The sequence below is a fragment of the Peromyscus leucopus genome, chromosome 3 (genome assembly GCF_004664715.2).
Source record: "Peromyscus leucopus breed LL Stock chromosome 3, UCI_PerLeu_2.1, whole genome shotgun sequence".
Taxonomy (NCBI): domain Eukaryota; kingdom Metazoa; phylum Chordata; class Mammalia; order Rodentia; family Cricetidae; genus Peromyscus; species Peromyscus leucopus.
This window is the reverse complement of record NC_051065.1, coordinates 109783070-109806346: the sequence shown is the minus strand read 5'-3', so window position 1 is coordinate 109806346 and position 23277 is coordinate 109783070. Positions and strand designations below refer to the sequence as shown.

The 23277-nt window shown below is 42.6% G+C and overlaps 1 protein-coding gene across 26 annotated transcripts in view; it reads left to right on the top strand.

The window, feature by feature from the left end:
- Positions 1-23277, top strand: part of Magi1 (membrane associated guanylate kinase, WW and PDZ domain containing 1) — a 653433-nt gene that overhangs the window by 494891 nt on the left and 135265 nt on the right. For all 26 annotated transcript variants that reach the window (XM_028855222.2, XM_037203933.1, XM_037203931.1 and 23 more), the window contains one exon: positions 15957-16076. In XM_028855222.2, the coding sequence (XP_028711055.1) occupies positions 15957-16076 (120 nt within the window). The remainder of the gene's footprint in view (positions 1-15956; positions 16077-23277) is intronic.

The window sequence follows — 23277 nt, the reverse complement described above, 5'->3', positions numbered from 1 at the left end:
TTTGAATACATTGGTAGATTAACCTATTCATTGGGTCAGAGCTGCCAGTATCTCATTGTCTCGGGAAATGTCCTCTTAACACCTAGGGATAGGCTTCACTAATCTACACTCTTCTTTTTCTTTGGAGAGAGAGAGAGAGAGAGAGAGAGAGAGAGAGAGAGAGAGAGAGAGAGAGAGAGTTATGTGCATACATGTTCAAATGTGCGCTGGCATAAAGTGCATGTGCACCTGTTCAAGTGTGTGTGTGTGTAAAGCCCAGAGCCTGACATCCAGCACCTTTCTCAATTGCTCTCTGCCTTACATACTGTGTCAGAGTCTCTCACTTGAACCTGGAGCCTGCCAGTTTGCCTAGTGTAGCTAGCTAGCTTGACCCAGGGATGCCTTGTCTCCAATTCCCAAACTCTGGGATTGCATGTGGATCACTATGTCTGCCAAGCATTTGTTATGGATGGGTGCTGGAGGACATGTGTAATGTAGGAATGCGAGGAGTTGGGTGGGGGAGAGGCTGTGACTTGCAATTAAAGGGTTAAGGAACTCTACCTCGAAGATGACTGTCTTAGGGTTTTTATTGCTATGAAGAAACACCATGACCATGGCAGCTCTCATAAATAAAACATTTAATTGGGGTGGCTTGCTTACGGTTTTCAGAGGTTCAGTCCATTATTTCTATGACGAGGAGTATGGCGACATGCAAGTGAATTCGATGCTGGAGCTGAAAGTCGTCCTATATCTTGCAGGCAACAGGAAGTCGACCGACACACTGGGTGATATCCTCAGCATAGGAAACCCCCAAAGCCCACCCCCACAGTGATGCACTTCCTCCAGTGAGGCCACACCCACTCTATCAAAGCCACACACTTCCTAATCATGCCACTCCCTATGGAGTTATGGGGGCCAGTGACATTCAGACTACCACAGTAACATGGCGATTTGGCAACAGCCCTGAGGCTGTTTTGTGGACCACTGGCCATCTGAAGGTTAGGCAGGTGACTCAGCTGATGGAGGTACTTGATCTCCAGAAATGAGATGAAGGTGGAAAGAGAGAGCTGGCTCCACAGAAGTTGTCCTCTGACATCCACATGTGTACACACACTCCTGTGCGCTCACACACACATCCTAATAAAGTTTGGAGCACTAGCCATCTGATAGAAGAATGTGAACGTGAGGCCTTTGAGGGATGATACTCCCTGGAGTTCTGTAGCCGCAAGGAGGCCACTGAGAAGGGAAGCCCCGTGGTGTTGGTACACTTATGCATAAACTTCAGAGTCAGCAAAGTGTGAGTTTGGATCCCAGCATAGCTGCCATTCAAAGGTAGCAAGTAAGTAATGCATCCTTCCCCAGCCATAGGCATGAGCTCTGGGCTCGTGAGTGTGATGAGGCTTCAAGGAGAGAGGATGCCAAAGTAGCACCAGAGTCAGAGTTTGTGGAGGCAGCACTAATAACAGACCTCTCCCATCAGTTGAACACCTGTCGTCGTCGTCATCATCATCATCATCATCATCATCATCATCATCATTATTGTAATGCCTTTACAAGACCCAGAGCAAGAAATTGCCTTTGATTATTTCACTCTTCCAGTTCCTCAGCCTCTCGTGAAGGTGTGGAAAGTGTGCTCTCCTCGCTCACTCTCCATGCCTGTGAGACGTGAGCACTGGAGTGGTGGGGCTAGTAAAGAGTTGTGAAAAGGAGTGGGTCTCCGTAAACGTTGGTGTAGGGATCAGTGTTGGTCAGTGTTGCTCCCAAGAAAGCATGCGTGGATGAGCCCCTCTTCAGGCTGAGCGCCACAGGAAGTGATCCCTGTCTGCAGGGTGGTGGGTGGGAATCTTCGGTGGTCAGCTGGGATGGTAAAGGTGCTTTCCCCCATTGGACTTCCTGGTAGCATCTCCATTATCCTCATCCTCTTAGAGGGAGAAATGGAGGAAGAAGAACGTACTGAGAAGGTTGGCAGGCCCTCTTTGCCACTGCTGCCTTTTCCATTGTTTCCCGTTCTCTGTATCATTCCTGCGCCATTTGGTGGCCGGCATTTAGGAAGCTGTGGCTTTGCTTACATGGCTCGCTTCCTGCTTTACCTTCCTAAAACAATAAAGACAATCTTGTCCTTTACAAGTGACTAACTGGAGAGTTGCTGCCTTCAATCTCTCATCCCTCTTTTCAGAAATAACTCATTATGTGTGGAATTAGAAAGAGACTTTCAGAATGTCCACGCTCCCTTTACCAAGCTCTCTGCACTATTTTAGTGCGCTGGTTTGTCAGGACACATCCACGGAACTCCACTAGTGGCCTGTGAGTTTAGTAAAGACTTTGACTCTTTTGCTGTGGGCAAAAAGGTGGCTTTGCCTGAAGATGAGACAGTCACTGCTAGGTGGAGGAGTGTGGCCTGAGAGGGCTCCCAGGTCATTCATTCCCTCCCCCGGCTGCCCCCACTGACAGAGCTAATGGCAGTGAGCCCCTGCTGCCAAATGAAGGAAAGAAGATTGCTCTCCCCTCTCTCTGCCCTTGACCAGCAGCTGCTGTTGACAGGCATGAAGAATTAGATGAAACCCAGTAGTGAGAACCAATCAGCTTCCTGTTATGTGAACCATTCACTTCACATAGAGGGAGCAAACAATGTATTTCATGATTTTTTTCTTCTAAAAAGTAAGTTTATTTATATTTCACAATGAATCCTTCACTTTTAATGACCAATGTACACATTCTTGTCTCCAATAAAGAGCTTTTGATTTTATCACTGATTGGATCTTATCTAATTAACTCACTTTAGGTCCAGTTTTCCATATTTGACAAGGGCATAATTTGCATTTGGGGGTTAATGAGACTCCTGTAGGTTTAAAATGATGTTACCATCTTAGAAGGCAACATGCTTACCTGATGTTGGGAGTGGGAGCACACTTGTATGAAAACAGCCAGTTAAAATCTGTAAAATAGTTTATTATCCTTATGTAATTATTCAGAGCAACCTGTAATAGTAAACATTTCTCTTTGACGTGGGTTTTTTTTTAAATTGCCACTAAATTTCCTCTTACTCTCTTTGCTCTTATGTCCTTATGCTACAAAGTCTACACATAGACAGTCTCCTTCACTTAATGTAGGCGGAGTTCCTAGCCAATCCCCTTTATTCTACCAGCACTCTGTCATTCTCTCTGCACAGCATGCCCTTTTATTGACTTTGGCATAGCAATGTGTATTTTATGGGAGCTAAAATAAAATTCCCATGTTCTGGAGTATTTGGCTGTATGGCTGAGAAGGCTTTAAGAATTATCATGACTGTGTGTAGATAAAATTCACATATTCTGGAGTATTTGGCTGTATGGCCAAGAAGGCTTCAGGAGTTATCATGACTGTGTGTAGTCATAAATCACCAGGAACTTTGCTCTTTGGGTTTTTTTTTTGTTTGTTTGTTTTTTGTTTTTTAACTTTTTTGATTCTTTGTAGATTTCACATCTGCATTCCAATCCCACTTATCTCTGTGTCCTCGGGATTCCACCCTCTGCCCTTGCAACCTCCCCCCAAAACAAAATCAAATATAAAACAAAACAAAACTAAGAAATGAAACGAGGGTGGGGAGCTGTAGTGTGGTCCATTGAGTTAAGCAGTTTACCCTTTAGTCCATTCATCTTTACTTGCAGGAATCATTGGTGTGGCTCAAAGGCCTTTGGCTTCTGCTGCGCCATAGATAATGGGCTCTCTCTGGGGCTCCTCTTAGCTTTCCTGTTGTCCTTTGCCATGGAGATCTTACTGTTTTGGATCTATAGGTTTGCCCCTTTCACCTTCTCCAACAGTTCATAGATGAGGTGGATGTTGTGGTTCTGGGCCTGGATGGTAGCTGGGTTGGTCACCCTGCCAGTAGCTTTCCCCCATCCTCACTACCTGGGTGAGCTCTCCAGCACTGCCTCGGCTAGGTCACCCAGTGCAACCTGCAGCAAGGAGCTGGGCCCGTTCTGTCTTCAGGTCCTCAAATCTGGGTCGCCCACACTCATACCAACATGGCCAGCTCTATTGTTTTGCCCAGGCAAGGTGCAGGGTCCATTTTCCCAATTACTGTAGGGGGAACATGGGGGGGGGTAGCTCTCCTGCTCTCCTGCCTTCAGGGCTGACTCACTTGTGCCCCCAAAAGGGTCAGCTCTAGTATGATGTCCAGGTGGGGTGCATTGCCCACTCTCTTGTGTGCTGCAGCCAGTAAGGGCCAGGGCTAGCTCTCCCACTCTTGTGACCCTGGACCAGCTCTCTCACCTGCCGCAAGTGCTGATGGGTAGGAGTGGGGGTGGAGGGCGGACGGACATCTTTTCCTCACCATGCCACCACATGACAGATAAAAGAGGGAAGGCGTGGCAAGGTCAGCTCTCCTGCTCTCAACCCCTCAGAGTCTGCTCGCCTGCATCTCTGACCACAGGGTCAGATCTAGTGTGCTGCTCTGGTGAGGTGCCCGCCTGTGGTGAGGGGTGGAGCCATCTTTCCCAAGTGTATGTGGGAGCCCGGGCACTAGCTCTGCCCTGAGGGGTGGGGCCAGCTCTCCTGCTGCAATATCCAGTAGTGGCCAGGGCCAGCCATCCTAGGGTCTGTGAAGGGTGGGGCTGGATCAGCAGGGCATGGTTCCAGTGACTCCCTGTGCTAACACGGGACACAGACATCATCAAAGACCCCAGCTGCAATAGGAGCATGAACCCTTGGCCGTAGCTCAGGCCTGGATATCACCATGGCTTTGGTGGCATTGTGGCCCTCAGGCACCCACATGGTCTCAGATAGCTGACCAGATCCTGGTCATCCACACAGCCCTTGGTAGTAACAGGAACCATGGACATCAACTCAAACCCTGGCTGCTGTACGGCCATATACCCAGACCTGGCCCCTCAGCAGCAGCCCTGACCTGGACAACACCATGGTCCTGGGTGATAGCACAGACCACTCAGATCAGCATGGCCCCTACAGTCACATGGCCCTTGAACACCCTCATGGCCACAGGTTTTGGCCCAGACCCAAGCATCTGTGTGGTCTTTGGTGGCAACATGGGCCACAGATATGATCCTAGGCAGCCACCTAGTCCTGGATATCACCATGGTCCCAGGTAGAAGCACAGGCTACTCTGATTGGCATGGCTCCATGGCCGTGTGGCCCTTGGACACCAACATGGCCCCAGGTGGCAGCCCAGAGTTCAGGCATCGGCATAGCCTTTAATGGTCTCAGGAGCCATGAACATCAACACAGACCCTGGTTGTGGCAGGGTCACAGACCCAGACATGACCCTTGGCAACAGCTCAGGCCCCTACATCACCTTGGACTCGGATGACTAGCAGGCCATTCACATCAACCTTTGTTCTTATATCCGTCTGGAATTGTTCTTAGAATTGCTCAGTCTTAGTACTAAACATTGTTATCTGTCTTTGAATCCACTTGTGTTATTTATTAAATAAATAAGTATTACATTCATTCAATGAAAAGGAGTCGGCCACATGAAGAATAATATGGTTGATATGGGATTGGGAGTATTGAGTTTTTCCAATGTAGACATTATGTGCAAACATATTGACATATTCTTGTGAATCAATACCAGTGCTAGTGCTAAATGATTAACTAAAGTGATGCTGTTTACACAGTACGTGGACCGTGTGACTTGTTATCTAAAGATAACCCAAGCAGGTACAGTTAAAGTTACATACATTGTGCGAAAGGCTTTGAAAAATGTTGACTGAAGATGGAAACTTTGGTTAAGGCAGGGAAAACGTACCCTCCTTTGAAGAGTGAAATTAGGCATTGAGTGAAGAAAGCCTGTGTCCTGTGTGAGAACAGCAAGTGACCCATAGCTGGGTCTGTATTACTTTCTTATGTGTGGTGCTATAGCTCAAACCCAGGCCTTACTGCAAGGGAAGCAAGCTGTCTGCCACTGAGCTACAGTGTCTGCCCCCACCTGTCCCTACACAATCACTAGATTTGGTTCCTTGAACGACAGAGTGTGTCAGGGTGATGATGATGTTCCCATTGGTACAGCTGGTACTTCACAAGTTCCTGTTCTGACCCAGCTAAGTATTTTACACGCATTGTCTTATATAACATTACACATCTCAGGAAGAGTGCGTTGCTATATTTTTATCATAATTATTTCCATTTTAGAGATAAAGAAACTAAGGTGTTGACCTTGACTGTCATTGCCGAGTTTGTAAAAACCTGAGCTGAGATTTAAGTGTATAAAGCCTGGTTTTAGATTTTGTAATTTCTCTACACAAATTCTGGAAGAGCTCAAGATCTCTGAAGTGTTAAGGGAAATTATATAAAGTGGACATTGATTTCTGAACTTGGACTTTCTCTGAAAAGTGAGAGCAGAGACTAGACTTTACTTGCACATTTACCTTTAAGGGTCACACACACATGCATACTTTTTTATCTATTTGGAACTAGGGTCTCTCACTATGTATCTAAGACTGTCATTATGTAGACCCAGCTGCCTTCACACTCCTCCTGCTTCAGCTTCTTAAGTGCTGGAGTTACAACCATGCATCACCCTGCCCAGCCAACGTTTATTTATATTTTAACAGCCTTATTGATGTACAGTTTATGTACCATACTCCCCCCCCTTTTGGATAGTACAATTCATTGGTTTGCATTACATTCACAGGACTGTGCAACTATTGCAATCAATTAATTGCAAAATATTTTCATTATTCCCAGAGAAACCATATGCTCATTAGCAGTCACTTCTGAGGTTTTTTTTTTTTTTTCTTTTAAACTAAGAAAGCAAGCTGCCTAATATTAGAACCATTATTCATTCTGTATTGGGCATGCAAAGTCACCTAATTTGTGGAAATTTGATATTCTTAATCATTGTTTTTCATTTAAAATAATCAGTTTTTTTCACAAGCTTTTGAAAATTGTCCAGTTGAAAACATTGGAGATGAATCCATTCCATTATATACAAACAGTAGTGTAATGACTTCAGAGAAAATGAAAGTATCACCTGTCATAATGGATAAAATCAGCTTAGGTCCCCCATTATCACAGACAATCCTTCCCATTCAGATGTGACATTCCTCACTTCCTGAATTCTACTCAGGTGGAATATGTGTCAAGATAATCCCCAGGGGTTGATTTTTGATAAGGGAACCTCTCATGGCGAAGATTCTTTATTTCCTGAATGTTTTTGCTGCTGTTTGGAATGAATCAGCAACAGCTGGAGACTTCTGCTTTCCTGTTTAATGCATGCAGGCTCTCTTCATTTATCTGTGATAACATTCTCTCCCATGGACAAAGGAGAAGAGTGATTAATGCTCATGTCCCTTTGTACTGGAATTTGCTACTGAATGGAGTCTGGGCTCTTCCCTGAATTTCTCTGATCAAGAGGTAATGTGACAGAATGCCATACAACTTGGGGGTCAGGATCCTGGAAATCCTGAGAATGCTTTATCAGCTTTCTTCTCATCCAACTTAGCCAAACTTTTTGATGACTTGGAGTCTTTTGGGTGAATACCCAGGAGTGGTATAGCTGAGACATACAGAATTGTAAAATGCCCTAATTTGAGTTGTAATATAAATATCTGTGTTTTTCCAATGGTCTTAGGTGGCCCCTGTGAAGGGTCATTCGACCTCCCCAAAGGGCTCATGAACTTCTGCTTTAGGAGATGATTAGTACGGCTTAGGACAGCATTGGTTACTCATGATGGAGTTAATGTCATTGCAAAAAAGAAAGAGCTCACACTTTCCTCCCTGACCCCCTCACTCCCTGTAAGTCCTGACTCCAGACAGAACCTGCACTGTGAGAAGTAGAGGCTTGTTCAGCGTTAGCCACCTGGTCTCTGGTGGATTATTGCAGCTTCAGTTATGACCAAGCCTTATAATTAAGTTAAGGAGGTGGTCTCCGTTCGATAGTCACAGGTATCAATGGTGGTTATCTCCTTTTGTAATAAGAGAATTCAAGCGTTGGGCTCCAGATTGAATTAACTGGCTTTGTTTTTTTATTGTATTTATTTTTGCTTGGTATTTATGACAAAATGAAACTGATTCTCCATTTAATGAAATGCTAGACATTTCCTTTTGTTAAAAAAAAAAAACTAATAAAAAGTAGAGTTCACCAGTGATTAATTGGGGTAGGAAGATCCACTCACTATGGGTAGCATCATTTTCTAGATTAGGATCCTGGACTATATATAAAGGAGACAGTGGACTGGGCACAAGCATTCATCATCCATCTTTCTCTGCTTCCTGATTGTGAATGCAGTATGACCAGCTGTCCAGTTCCCATTGCTTTGAGTTCCTGACCATGATAGACTGTATCTGGAACTATGAACCAAAATGAACCCTCACTTAAAGTTCTTTTTGTGAGGTTATTTTATCACAGCAACAGGAAACTGAGCTAAGACCGTGTACCGAAGGTTAACTAATGAGCACCATCTACTACTGTCAGGATGCAGTGTTTCTGTGTTCTCTTCTCCCTAGTCGTCTTGTGATGCCCTGTGTGGTCACTTCATACAGTAGCCTCTCTGTCGTATGGTGATTTTGCCTTTTATAGACCATCATGTATATGGTATTATACCGCGTGTAGTCTTCTAGGTCCGGCTCTTTCCCCACTTAGCACAATGTAATTGAGATTTAGCCACACTCTTGTGTAACAGTTGTTTTTCTGGGTGTTGTTGCATTGCAGTGGCACACCACAGTTTGTCCAGTTGAAGACCATTTAAGTCATATCCAGTTTGAGGTGACTACAAAAGAAGGCTTCCATAAACCTTTGTAAACATTCTTGCTTGGTAAACTTGCATTTCACTTCTCTGGAAGAAATGAATTAGATTATTGGAATGTATGATACATTTATATTAAATATTTTTTGACAAATTGTCATGTTAAAGTTTTGAAGAATTATTTGAAGGGCAAATATTGAGTATTGCCTCTGGTCTTCAGAACTGTAAAAAAAAAAAAAGTACTGTGAGAGGTTGGTAATGGAGTAAATGGGGGTGGGGGGAGCAATATTGGCTAAAGAAAGAATAGCGGAAGTCTGGCCTTGTTGTCTGATATCCCGGATGTCTAAGAAACGCAAGCAGTTGTGTAACAAGATGAAATGGTGTCTGTGTGTAGTGTGTTCAACCGTCCTAAACAGTGAAAATGACAGTAATCTTTTTGAAGTCTTGGTAGATTTTGATAAACAAGACCCAAATTAATGTAACAGCAAACGATACCATTGCTGCTCAGTCTGAGTGAGATGATCATGGCCCAGTTAGCAGGCTGGGCCTGAGAGCATTTGTACAGTTGCTGGGAAAGAACTCCGTTGGGATGGCTTGTCTGGAAACCTGCTGGTGTTGGGAACCTGAATCAGCAGGAGACTACTTAGAAGGCTTTCAGCACTAGGGTCTCTTCAGCTGCCTCAACTGGGTAACAAGGATGGCTGGAAGAAGGAAGGGCTTTCGACCCAGTGTCCTCTCTTCAGCCGTGGAGAACAGAGTGTGATGGCAAAGAAGGTCACTTTCTGATTGCCTCAGCGAGGGTCACTGAAGCCAGGTATACTAAAAGTTTATGGACCATAAAATGTGCATAAGAAGCAAATAGCCACTCAGTGTTTGCTAGGAGAACTCTGGGGCCTTTGCTAATTCACACTGAGACGTTCAATAGGACAGTGCTCAGATTAAGTTATGATCTGGTGGTAGAAGGGTTGGGAGTTTAGATTCTACCTTATTGGCTCTTTTAAAACAATTAAAGAGGACTGTAATGACTAACATTAACACTTTGAGTTTTAAAAGTAATATCAGGGAAAATAGTACCACCTTTTCTGCAACTTTATTCCCAGCGTGTTCTTACTCACAACTGAAAGTGTGTGTTCTTGACCTTGGTGTTAGCTTTCTGTCACGTGGGAAACCTTGAAATGCATTGTTAGTGTCACTGACTGGAGCCTATAATTCCTTTACATGTTTTTCTGGTGAATAAGTTAAGATTGGTGATGGTTGAATAGTGTCCAAGAGTTAAGTAATCATTTTATTCAGTTTATGAGATGCAACAATAAATAAATGCCCCCCCCAGTCCAGACTATGAGAGTATTTACTGAAAGGAAGACTATTTTATCTCTCCCATTTCTGCAGCCACCCTTTCGAAGTGCCCAGTATTAAGAGTTTAGTATTCTTCCAGCCGGTTATCTGTTAGAATGTAAGCTTACGAAGCATGGCCTTTCATTCTCTGTTCTTGGGTCAGTGCAGCCATAGTCATTTGTTATTCTGTGACTTGACTTGTTCATGTCTCTTCAGTGCGCGATGCAGACATTCCTTCTGGCGGCCTCCTGCAGTGTCCCCGTCCTTACCGTTCGCAGTTCCACAGCTAGAGCTGTCCTGAGGGCTAACCCACCAAGCTCACTCCCATCTCTTCCCTGTGTGCCGCTGCTTCCCTTTCTCCCTCATCTTATTGTGTTTAATTTGTTGCAATCCATGCTACACAAATATATTTTTAAAAAATGTTTTTTGTTCCTAAAACCACAGCCAATAAGGACCAAATAGGATTTTTAGAACACAAACACAGAGTTTGACTAGATCATTTTTCAAAGTATATACAGGCTTTGAAAAATGGAAGATTTTTTTCAAATAACCGTTCAAGATGTCTTGCTGTTTAATATAAGTATGTTTCTTGTTATTTTGAGAGCTTGAAGTCTTTGGGGGACTGTATCAAACACAGTGGCTAACCAGCAACTCAGGTCCTTTCTTCTCCAGTAGAGCTCGACTGGCTAGTCCACTGCTGTTAGCAGGGCTTCTTCACAATTAAAGTGAATAATATTGAATTTAGTTCCACAGCCTCAGTAGTCACCCGACCCCCAACCCCTAGTGTGTGTGTGTGTGTGTGTGTGTGTGTGTGTGTGTGTGTGTGTGTCTGTGTCTGTGTCTGTGTCTGTGTGTCTGTGTGTGTAGTTGTGTGTGCATGTGATACATAGCTTTGGAGCATCTTTTTTGAGATGTAGTCTCTCATTGAACATGGAGCTCACAGACTGGCTAAACTGGCTGGCCAGCAAGCTCTGAGGAGCCTTCCGTGTCTACACTCCGTTCCCCACTCTTCTACTGGAATTACAGACTCAAATTCCTTCTGCTCCTGGCTTTTCCGTGGATGCTCTCTAGCATCTGATCCCACGTCCTCATGTGTGTGTGGCAAGCACTGTATCCTCCGAGCCATTTCCCAGACCCAGTTATCATCACCTTTTAACAGGCACGTGTGGGTAGAGCCTACATGTTGGGCAGCAGCAAAATGAAGTGTTTTCACCATGGCAGAAGGTTCTGTTAGACAAGGCTAGTTTAGAATGAGGGATGATGTCAACTGTTGTCTTTTAAATCATGTTAAATGACTTAAATCATTTAATCTCACCTACCTTTTATATGGCCGTGGATGGGTTACTTTCCTCGTCTGAATCTCAGAATTCTTCACGAATATAATATTAATCCTACTTCTACTTCTATGGTTTCTTGTGCAGATTAAATATATTCTTGATTAAATGCTTAATGTCTTCCTACGAGTAAACATCCAGGAGCTAGAAACCATTGTTCCCTGGTGTCTGATGGTCTCCTTTTCTCGAAGAGGAGAAACCCTGTGTTTATGAGCGTAAAGCTAATAACTGGAAGATATTGCTGGCCTGGTTTCCAGCTCCACAAACAGAAGGTAGCATTTTAGGCTGCAGAAAGCTGGAGTTTGTTAGCCTGGTATATTTTTATGTGTCTTCCTAATATGATAGAATTTGTTTTACTTCTCTTCTTTCAGGAAGTAACCCTTCTGGCTTTGTTAGAGGCACGGTTTGTAATAATTGTACCCACCCCAGATGGCTCCCGAAATCCCTTTGAAATGCCATCTGTCAGGCGTGTGTCCAGCCAGCAGCCTGTCATTCTGTTACAAGAAAAGAGGAGGCGGGGCCCCTCCCTGTGGCCTTTTCCCCCAGCATCCTCTCTGAATGGATCCTGGGAAGTTGGCCCAGACCCAGAGTGGGTTGCTCGGAGCATCCCTGGGAGTAACCCTCTTGGTAGCCTATAGTGAGGACAGGTTTCGTCTGAGTAATAAGCCCTGTGAGCCCAATGGGTGGAGACTCACCGCCTTCCCACCCCCTCCCTGCAGCTCAAAGGCTGTTTGAAACAGATTTGTTTTCTTGGAAAGACAGTGTCTCTAGTAGCTTCACTTTTCCTGTAAAATGTAATTTTTGAAGTTCCTGATTATTTCTAATCCTTTCAGGAAATGGAGGCCCAGGGGTGATGATTGTCTTTAAAGTAAATCTGGCAAATAGGATGTGATAACATGTAAAAAAAGAATCGGCAAATATGAACCAGAGCCAGGCAAAGGGAAAATCAGCACTTGATGGTCTAGGAAGACTTTTAAGACTCAGGGGATCTTTTGTTTGGTTTTATTTTCTCCTCGTCTTCTTTTGAATGGACTAGGTTGGTGGAATTTGAAGGTGGAAGCTGAGTGTGAGTTTTCCAGAGACTTGGGGCGGATCCTCTCACAACCCATCCAGAGAGATTCTATTTGTGTCGCACACTGGGATTTCCCAGGATGACTGTTGGTTACTGGTGTCTTACAAGTTGCTGACTAATCGATTTTTTCTCTTGGCTTCAAGACCCCACCCACCTTTGCTTCCTCCTCTGTGACTCCTGCTCAGCTGTCTTCCAGAATCTTCCTGGAATTTTTAGGGTAGAAAGTGGAAGGTCTTACTGTCCAGCCAGTGCTTCTCAGCTTCTTTCCCACCACACTCTACTCAGGTTTTCTCTCTCAATATTTTGCCTTCAGATGCCCCTGGCTTGCTGAAAACTGATAACTAATTTCTCAAACTCGGCTTGACCTTCAGATTTGCAAGGTCACTGTTCCTTGGGCGCTCTGCACCAAAGTGTCTAATCTCAAATTTAACATGACCAAGGTGAACTTTTCTGGCCCTCCCCCTTAGAACTATTTGTTTCCTAATTTCAACTTTTATAAATGGCATCACCCATTTGTCCAGGTTAAAAACCTTTAAAAAGTCTCCATTGTTCTCTCTTACATAGCATATCTAATCCACCAGCAGGTTACTTTGTGTTTATCTTTAAAATGCAGACAGAGTAGGTCTAACCTTCTTGCTCGGAGAGAGGCTATCTAAAAGAGAGACACTTGTATTACTAGGACTATTGAAACAACAGACCCCCTCAAAACTACGTTTTCCCCCAGAAACCTCACGGTGGGTGAAGGAAAGGCTGGCATCCTACCTAGTGCCAGCCAAAGAAGGAACTTACCTCCCACAAAAGATTTCACATAGTCCTGACAACTTTGGGAGGCAGCCTGGGTCAGTGATGGACATGATCACACCTTGATGGGAACTGCTTAGTTATGCATACTCTTACACTCCATAGAAACCTAAACCTCGTGGCAGCACCCTGAAGATGGATTTGGGGGTTATCAGACCTCTTTACTCATTCTTTTCCCAGTGTGACTACACTGGACTGCCATCTTTCTCTGCTTCTCTGGACTACTTGTCTCTTCAGTTAGCATATGGAGGATGGTTCATCTAACTTGTTGGGTCTCCTAAGCCCAGATTTGACCCTGAGAATTCTAACAATAGTATGTAATGAGTTTCCTTTTCCCCCCAATTTTAATTATTATGTATATTGGTGGTTTGTCTGAATATGTCTGTGCACCAAGGGTATGAAGTACACATGGAGACCAGAAGAGGGCGTCGATCCCCTGGGACTGGAGTTACAGCCAGTTAGGAGCTGCCACTGAGTGGGTGCCTCCTTTTCCCCCTTTCCAATCCTTTAGGCTGCGTGGCACTAAGATACATTTTTCTTTTTCTTTTTTTTTTTACCCACAACTATACTCTGTGCTTGTCTACATACATACATATTTTCTTTTAGATTTATTTTATTTATCACGTATACATGTTTATCTGAAGGGGGCACCAGACCTCATTCTAGATGGTTGTGAGCCACCATGTGGTTGCTGGGAATTGAACTCAGGTCCTCTGGAACAACAGCCAGTGCTCTTAACCTCTGAGCCATCTCTCCAGCCCCATACATATTTTCTGTCTCACAGTAAAATGATCAGTTTTCCCATGAACTTTGCCTCATTTGCCAATGCTATCTCTGTGCTTTCATCATCACTTGGCATTCATTGGGACCTCAGAAAATTATTAAATAATTGAGACAAACAATGGCATTATATACATGTGTAGATGTATACATATTTGTATAATTGCAAATTGTTATAGTGGAATTGGAAATATTTCAAGACTCTATAAACTCATTTAATCCTAACAACATAAAAACAATACCCATAACAATTACTGACTGAATTACTCATTCAGCAAGCCTGTGGAGTAAGTGCCATTGTTAACCCTGTCTGGCAAAGCGGACACTGTTAAGTCATGGAAACTAAGGAACATGCCTGAGACTGAGTAGAGAGCCAGACCATGAATTTGTCCTTCCCATCCAGACCTCTGCTCTCCTGTGTTGTATGTTGCTCTTGGTTTTCTCCAGTATCAACTGTGTGCTGGTATCTGGTGCCTGTTTTGCCTTTCTGGGGATGGAACATGCCAGGCAAGCATCACCAATGACCTAGCCTGTGATAACTGGGATAGAAGTTTAAAGATTGCACACTATCCTTTTATCTACTCACGACCAGAAGGGGGAACAAACTAGTAAAGAATATAGGAGTTGAATTCTGGGTGGCACCAATAGCCTCTTTGCCCAAAGCCATGTATGGGTTGTGAGAAACTACCATTCTGGGGAAAAATTGAAGCTATCTTATAAGACATATGGATTTAAGATATTTGAAATTTTGGGTGCTCAGAGAAATGGATTCAGCCTGAGCAAATTATGCAGTAATTCTTGAGGGTTTTGACCTGGGGAAGTTATAGCTACACATGCTATGCATGTCGATGCTGTTTTATACAGGTCTGGGATCAGACTGCATGCGGCACCGAGGGTATTAGAACTGCTGCTTGCATACAGTTGCTTATTTAATGGCTTTACAATTGCAAGGAGAGAGTTCGGGGAAGAAGACCAAACCCTGCTTATTGTACTGGAAAACGGTAAATTACCACCATGGATGATGCCTTGTGAACTCCACTGAGTCTCATCCCCTAGTTGTAGGCTTGCAAGGTTTACATAGGCTCAGAAATCATATTGTATTGCCCTGATTTTGTTCTCCTAACATTAATCACAGGTTCCCAGGACACGCTGTGTGTTCGCATCGTATTATTTTCTCTTTTGGTGTAGATCTGAACCACATTCACCTTGTTTCCCCTCTTTGGTTGACACTGTGCTGAAGTGTGATGGATAGTTTTACAGTTCAGAGCCTGGGCAGAACGTCTTAAATGCTCTCTGTGGCCCATGTCATTTCCTAAGAGAAATGGATACATTGATTAGCTGTTGAGAGTGTGAACAGATTAATTCAAGGGGAGTTTTCCTTTCATACACAGTGTCCTTTGTCTGTCCTCAGAGCTCATGGGTGTCCACGTTTTATTGAGCATAATAATTACCTGGAGGGAAGCAGCATTTTAATCCCTGGGAGATGTCCGTGCCCAGATTGAGCAGTCACATTTCTGCAGTGCTGTGTCTGTGCACTGGGTATCATTTTCTTCAAAGGCTTACTACACTGGAGTTTGCTAGATGTATTGTGAACAAGGATTTCAAGGCCTCTGATAACAATACAAATCCTTTAGGCTCCAAGCTTAGGGCAGATAACTTTGTAGCATTTATTAGAGTCCTAAAAGCTGATAATTGTGAACATTGCCTGTGTGACATTGGATTCAATTTTTCATTTGCTTGCTGCATTAAAAAAAAAAATGCTAAAACTGTCTGGATTACCTGTTTCCCATCTCCCTGCTGGAGGGAAGGAGGGAGGAATTGGGGATGCCGTTCTATTAGAAAGCTGCTTTTCCTGGGCCCCTGTTCTAGTTCTAGGCAGGCCAGTTACTGAGCAGGTTTGTTTAATTACTCGGGTTGGAACTCCCTGTTCTAATGGACTGATGGCATCCTGGGCCTTTGTATTTTCTGCTGCAGGCACAACCCGATCTCCCAGAGAAGGAGAAGTGCCTGGCGTGGATTACAGCTTTCTGACTGTGAAAGAGTTCTTGGACCTCGAGCAGAGCGGGACCCTGCTGGAAGTCGGCACCTATGAAGGTGAGCTGCCCTGCTGCCCTGCGGCATCCCGAGTGCCTGCAGTGGTCCAGGCAGAGTGTTCAGACTCTGGGGAGTCTAAAGAAGTAAGAAGAGACTAGTCTGCCTTAATGTGGTCTGTGCTAATAAGATATGGAAAGCCTTGAAAGATCTCTTTGCAAATCGCTTTTCTCTTTTACCTTGTGAACTTAAGGACATTAAGTTTTATGTTTTGATGTGGACCCTTGTACTGCTTCACCGAATCATAGGTCATCACAATGTGACTTTATATTGTTGTTTTTATCTTGAAGAAATGAAATTCTATTTTTACCACTAGTTGGTTTTTCCTGGAAGTGTATTTACACTGTTCATAAAGAAACACCACTGAGTAGCACCTTCCTATGGCAGACTGCTCCCTGCTTGACTTGAATTCAGTGCAATAAGCAATGTGGCTGATGACCAGAGCTCCTGATTGTTATTTGAAGTTCCTTTGAGTATCACATGCGTGCATGTGTGTACCTCTGTGTGTTCATGTTTCTTCCTGTTGTGCACAGAGGACGGTGTACATTGAATGCTTTGGGTGCCCTGTGCTTCTCTGTCTTGTTCTATCTTAATAGATCCTTGCCATTCATCAATAGAAAACTCCCTGTTTTCCTTTCTCAAGTCACTTCCTATGAATGTACCATATTTAGTTTTTTTCTCTCCATGCAAACATTTGGGTTATTTTAAAAGCAATTTTTACGATTTTTTTTTATTATTTAAAAATATTTGTAATTTTTGCTCTTTCAGAACACTGCTGTATTTAATAACATGGGCATTAGCTGTAGCTATAGTGTGAGTTTCTACAAATGAAAGTTATATGTCAAAACCAAGTAGGGGAAAAGTTACATTTCCTTACCTGTTCGAGGGTTGTATTATAATTTATCTAGCTAGCTCTCTATGTGTGGGTTTTTCATAGCTGATTTCTTGTGTTTTCTTTTTTAATTGACATTCAGGTCTGATATTTCATACATATGTGAGGACAGATCAGGACACTTGACATACACTTGGAATCCCAGGGCTGGGAATGCTGAAATGGAAGGTCATGAGTTCAATACAAGGCCAGGCTACAAGTGATACTCATCATTTAACTCTGATCATTTGTGTTAGGGATATTCGGAGTCCTTTCTACTGGCTGTTTTGAAATATATAATTAATTAGTGACAGCCCTAGTTACTCTGTTATTCGATAGAAAATTGGAAATTTTTCATCTTAGCTAATTGTATCCATGTCACTGCTAATCATCTTCCCTATCTTCCACACCCTTCCCAGCCTCTAGTTGCTACTATTCGCCTCTCGCCTTCTGTTACAGAGCTATTGTGTCTTTCACATGCATGTCAGAACATGAGTATTTGTCTGTGTCTGATGTTTTCATCTAGCCTAATCATCCATGTTGACCAACAATAAGTTTTTATTTTTATTTTTGAGGAGAGTCTCATGTAGTCCAGGCTGGCATGACTCTCAGTATGTAGCTGAAGTTGACTTTGAACTTGGTATCCCAATGCCCCAACCTCTCCAGTACTGAGGTAACAACTTTTACTGCCACTTCTGTTTTATGAGGTGCTGGAGAATGAACCTAGGCATAGGGCATACTCAGGTTGATGCCAAGCCATGACCATTGTGAACAATGATAAACATGGGAGTAGTGATGTGTTTTGCACTCTGACTTCTGTTTTCTCTTCATATATGTGTGTGTGTGTGTGTGTGTGTGTGTGTGTGTGTATGTATATATGTTTGTATGTGTATGTACATATATACATATACACACATATGTATATGTATGTACATATACATACATATATGTATGTGAGCATGAACTGGATAATGAACTACTTCTGTTTCTATATTTCTAAGGAATTTCTATGCTATTTTTCCTATTGGGTATACAATGTATATTCATTGTTCAAGAATTCCCCTTCACCCTCAGTTTTGCTGTGTGCTACTTTTGGTCCTTTTGCTAATAGCTACTCTGCCTGGAGTGAGACGATACCTTGTTATGGTGTTGATTTAGTTTTGATAATGACTGATACTGAGGTATTTTTAGATACTTATTGACCATTTTTATGTCTTGAAAATGTTATATTTTCTGAAAACAATATTATATCTTTGGATATAATGTTTGTTCTTTGGAGTGTTGTTATTTGAGACAGAATACCATAATATGATACAATTAACTAAGTTAAATTACTGGTTTATTCATAGTTATGTTATGTGGATCTCTACAAACTCTTAAAATGTGTATTGGATAATCATAAAGAAATTTCAAACATTAAGATTAAAAACCAAAGGTAAATGGAAACATTATTATTTACCTGTCTCCACCCCGACTTGCCTGAAGACTGTGTCCTTTGCCTAGACCACTTTCCAGGTAGGGACTGTAGCCTGGGGATACCAAATCCATTCATGCCCATGGCGTCTCTCCAGGAAAGGGTCCCATACTCTCATGACCAACTCCACCTGCTCCCGAAACCTGAGTACTACATCCTAGTCCTAGGCTCCACTACAGCTCCACTTAACCCCTTCCCTGCATGATTTTCAGGTTTCTTGTATTGGTCCTCAGACCCCATTCTTCAGATAGGGAACCCCATGCTCACACTGTCAGTTCCACTCACTCTTGCTGCCTAACAGGTAGTCCTAAGCAGACTCCTGAGGATTGGCTGTAAAAATCTTCTCCTTTCTTTTTCTCCCTCCTACCCCTTTTTTTGAGACAAGGTCTATCTATATAGCCCTGGCTATCCTGAAACTCACTCTGTAGACCAGGCTCCCATGTGCTGGGCTTAAAGTTGTGAGCCACTACACCCAGTGATTATATATTTTCAAATCTATGACATTGTCACTTGATTGTATGCACCATTAAAAGCCAAACTAATTACTAATTAAAGTTTGACAATGCAGTATCATATGGAATTCTTTTTTGTTTGTTTGTTTTGTCATTTTTTTCTTTTATTGAAAATAGATGTTTTTCATACAGTATATTCTGATCATGGTTTCCTCTCCCCCAGACTCTCCTGAGATTTCCCCTCTTATTCTACAGAAGCCCTCTCCTGTTTTTAGATACTACTCCTAGCCTAAGCTGAACTGGGATTACTTCTAATACCCTGTCAAGCATCAACATTGAATTGCCCTAAGACTAACCCCTAAACTATCCTGAAATTAATCTGAATTCTGCTGGTCTACAACCCTTCAGATTGCTAGAGCAGTAAATAGAGATTTTAAATACCTACTCAACAAAGGAAAAGCAAGGTATTCTCATACCAAGAGACATTACCAAAGACCTAACCCCAGATGCCTAGGTCCCATCACCAAAACACATGCAACATGGATAACCAATACAATAGGTCACCACCAAAAATCAGTCCTCCCAGAGTAATGTTCCTAGGAAAAGCAACTTAGATGATGCATAAGACAATGATTTCAAAATAACAACAATAAAATAATTGAGAAACTCAAAGAGGATCTGAGTAAATGCTGGTATAAAGACAGTGAAAACACAGTTGAGTAAAATAATAAAAGCAATCCAACCTTTATAAATAGAATTTAATAAGGAGATAGAAGCTCAGAAGAAAAAAACAAAATGAAGTAAAACTCATAAAAATTTTAGGAGTTGAAACAAAAAATTCAGAGGAAAGCCTCATCAATAGACTGGAACCAAGGGTAGGGAAGCACGCCAGGTCTTGAGACAACCCAGAAGACCCGGATCACTTAGTCAAAGGATATGTTAAATGAAAACCAACAGCAAAAAGTCACGACATAACACACAAGGGACGTCAGGACACTATGAAAAGACAGAACACCCAGGGACGGCAGGATAGTGGATACAAAAGGAAGAGAGACTCAGCTCAAAGACACAGAAAACATTGTCAACAAAAGCAAAGAAGAAAACTTCCCTAATCTAAGGAAGGAGATGCCTGTCAAAATCTGAGGCATACAGAGTAATCAATAGACACAACCAGAAAGAAACTTTCCACATAACAGTCAACACAGTAAAGGTACAGAACAAAGAAAGGCTAGAGAAGAAGAGGAGGAGCTGATATTTCAGTGGAGACTGAAAACCTGAAGCAGTTAAGCAAGTTATAAAAGACCTCAGATACTAGGCCAGACTACTATACCCAGCAAAATTATCAGTTGTATCAAAGGAAAAAGAAAAATTTTCATGATTAAAATAGATTTAAGGAATTTTTATGATCACTAAGCCAGCTTTACAGAGGAGATGTGGAGAGAAGATTAAACATGCCTGAGAAGACATAGGAAATAAATTTAATCAAACTTAATATAATTTGAATAGAACACTTACTTAAAAGATATGTACTGAGGGGTTGGGGATTTAGCTCAGTGATAGAGCACTTGCCTAGCAAATGCAAGGCCCTGGATTCGGTCCTCAGCTGGGGGGGGGGGAAGATATGTAATAAACTACCACAAAGTAACAGGAATTAGTACATATTGTTCAATAATTCTTAACAGTCTCAACTCCCTAGCAAATACACACAGACTAACAGATTAGATTAGAAAATGGGATACATCTCTTTTTTTGCTGCCGCTAGGAAACATACCCCACAATCAATGATAGATACCACCTTAGGGTGAAGTAATAGGAAAAGATATGAAATCAGAAACAAGTGGAATAGTTAATCCAGTATCTGGAAAAATAGACTTCAAAACTACTCAGGAGCTGAGCGGTGGTGGTGCACGCTTTTAATCCCGGCACTTGGGAGGCAGAGGCAGGTGGATCTCTGGGAGCCAGCCTGGTCTACAAAGTGAGTTCCAGGACAGCCAGTACTATTCCACAGAGAAACCCTGTTTGAAAGAGAGAGAGAGAGAGAGAGAGAGAGAGAGAGAGAGAGAGAGAGAGAGAGAGAGAGAGAGAGAGAGAGAATGAGAGAAAAGGAGGAATACTTCATACTCATCAAAGTATTAATCCACTAATAGAGTATTACAGTCTAACTCTATGTGCACTAAATACAGAAGCACTCATTTTCATAAAAGTGTCACTATTAGATCTAAAGCTACAGATTGATCCCAACATGGTGACAGTGGATAGTTTCAATACCACGCTTATAATAGACAAGCCATTGAGCGGGGAGAAGGCCTATACTAAGAAACTCTGGAGTTAGAGAACATCGAGTCGGCCTAACAGATTATCCATAGAACATTCCATCCAAACACTAAAGAGTACACTTTTTTCTCAGCAGCCCATGGAACTTTCTCCAAAACAGACCACATATTAGGACTTGAGGAAAGTCTTAATAAATATAGAACAAGTGAAATCACACACTGCATTCTGCCTGACCATAAGAGAATAAAGCTGAGTATCAACAGCAGTAGAAACTACAGAAAGTAAGTAGACTTATGGAAACTAAACATCACGCTACTGAGTTGGGTCAAGTAAGTGATCAAGAAAGAAATGAATGGAAATGAAAACACAACATACCAAAGTCTGTGAGATCCTGTGAAGGTAATCCGAAGAGGAAAGCTTATAGTATTATGTATCAAAAAAATCTGAGAAATCTCAAACTAATAACTATGCTGCCCTAGAAGAACTTGGAAAATCCAGAACAAGCAAAACCCAAAAACAGTGGACAAGAAGAGTATACTGGTTGGGTTTTGTTGTTGTTGTTAGGTTTTTGTTTGTTTGTTTGTTTTTGTTTTTGTCAACTTGACACAAGCTATGGTCCTTTGGGAAGAGGAAACTTCACCTGAGAAAATGCCTCAATCAGATTGGCTTGTAGGCAAGTCTGTGGGGCATTTTCTTTATTAATGATCCATGTGGGAGGGCTAAGCCTTCGGTGGGCACTGCCAGCCCTGGGTAGGTGACCCTGGGTTGTATAAGAAAGCCAGTTGATACAAATCCTCATTTTTCTCGCCAATTGGACTCCTGGAGTTCCCCAGCCTGGCCATGGATCTCTGCATCTGGTTCCTTCAGTCATTGGATGAGGTTTCTAGCATGACAATTAGGGTGTTTGGCCATCCTATCACCAGAGTAGGTCAGTTCAGGCTGTCTCTCGACCATTGCCAGTAGTCTATTGTGGAGGTATCTTTGTGGATTTCTGTGGACCTCTCTATCACTTTGCTTCTTCCTATTCTCATGTGGTCTTCATTTATCATGGTCTCTTATTCCTTGTTCTCCCTCTCTGTTCTTGATCCAGCTGGGATCTCCCGCTCCCCTAAGCTCTCTTTCCCTCAACCTTGCCCTTCATTACCCCCACTCACGTCCAGGTTGTTCATGTAGATCTCATCCATTTCTCTGTCATTGGGTGATCCCTGTGTCTTTCTTAGGGTCCTGTTTTCCAGGTAGCCTCCCTGGTGTTGTGAGTAGCAGTCCAGTCATCTTTGTTTTCTTATTTTTTTTTTTTCTTTTGTTTTATCATCTAGTATCCTAATATTTTTTTTTTTTTTTTTTTTTTATATTTTATTTATCCATTCTTGAACGAGAATTGTTGAGACCAAGGTTGGAAAAAGCACAGGGACAAATAGCCAAATGAATGGAAACACATGAACTATGAACCAATAGCTGAGGAGTCCCCAACTGGATCAGGCCCTCTGGATAAGTGAGACAGTTGATTAGCTTGATCTGCTTGGGAGGCATCCAGGCAGTGAGACTGGGACCTGTCCTCAGTGCATGTGCTGGCAGTTTGGAACCTGGGGCTTATACAGAGACACTTGACTCAGCCTGGGAGGAGGGGACTGGACCTGCCTGGACTGAATTTACCAAGTTGAACTCAATCCTCGGGGAGTCTTTGCCATGGAGGAGATGGGAATGGAGGGGGGGTAGAGGGGCGGGAGGGGGGAGAACAAGGGAATCCGTGGCTGATATGTAAAATTAAATTAAATTATTAAAAAAAAAAAGGTAAGAAAGAAGAGAGGAAAAAAGAAAGCCAGTTGAGCAAGCCAGTGAGGAGTGCCCCTCGCTCTGTGGTTCCAGCTTCAGTGTCTGCTCTGGGTGTGACCTTGAGCACTTGCCCTGACTTTTCCTTCCTGGTGGACAATAAACTATAAGATAAACTAAACTCTTTCCTCCTTAAGTTAATTTTGATCGTGTCTTTATCAGAGCAATAAAAGTCAAATTAAGACAAAAAGATAATCAAAATCAGGGCTGAAATTAATGAGATAGAAACAGAAAAAAAAAGCAAAACAATACAAAGAATAAAACCAAGAGTTGGTTATTTGAAAAGATTAACAAGGTTAGCAG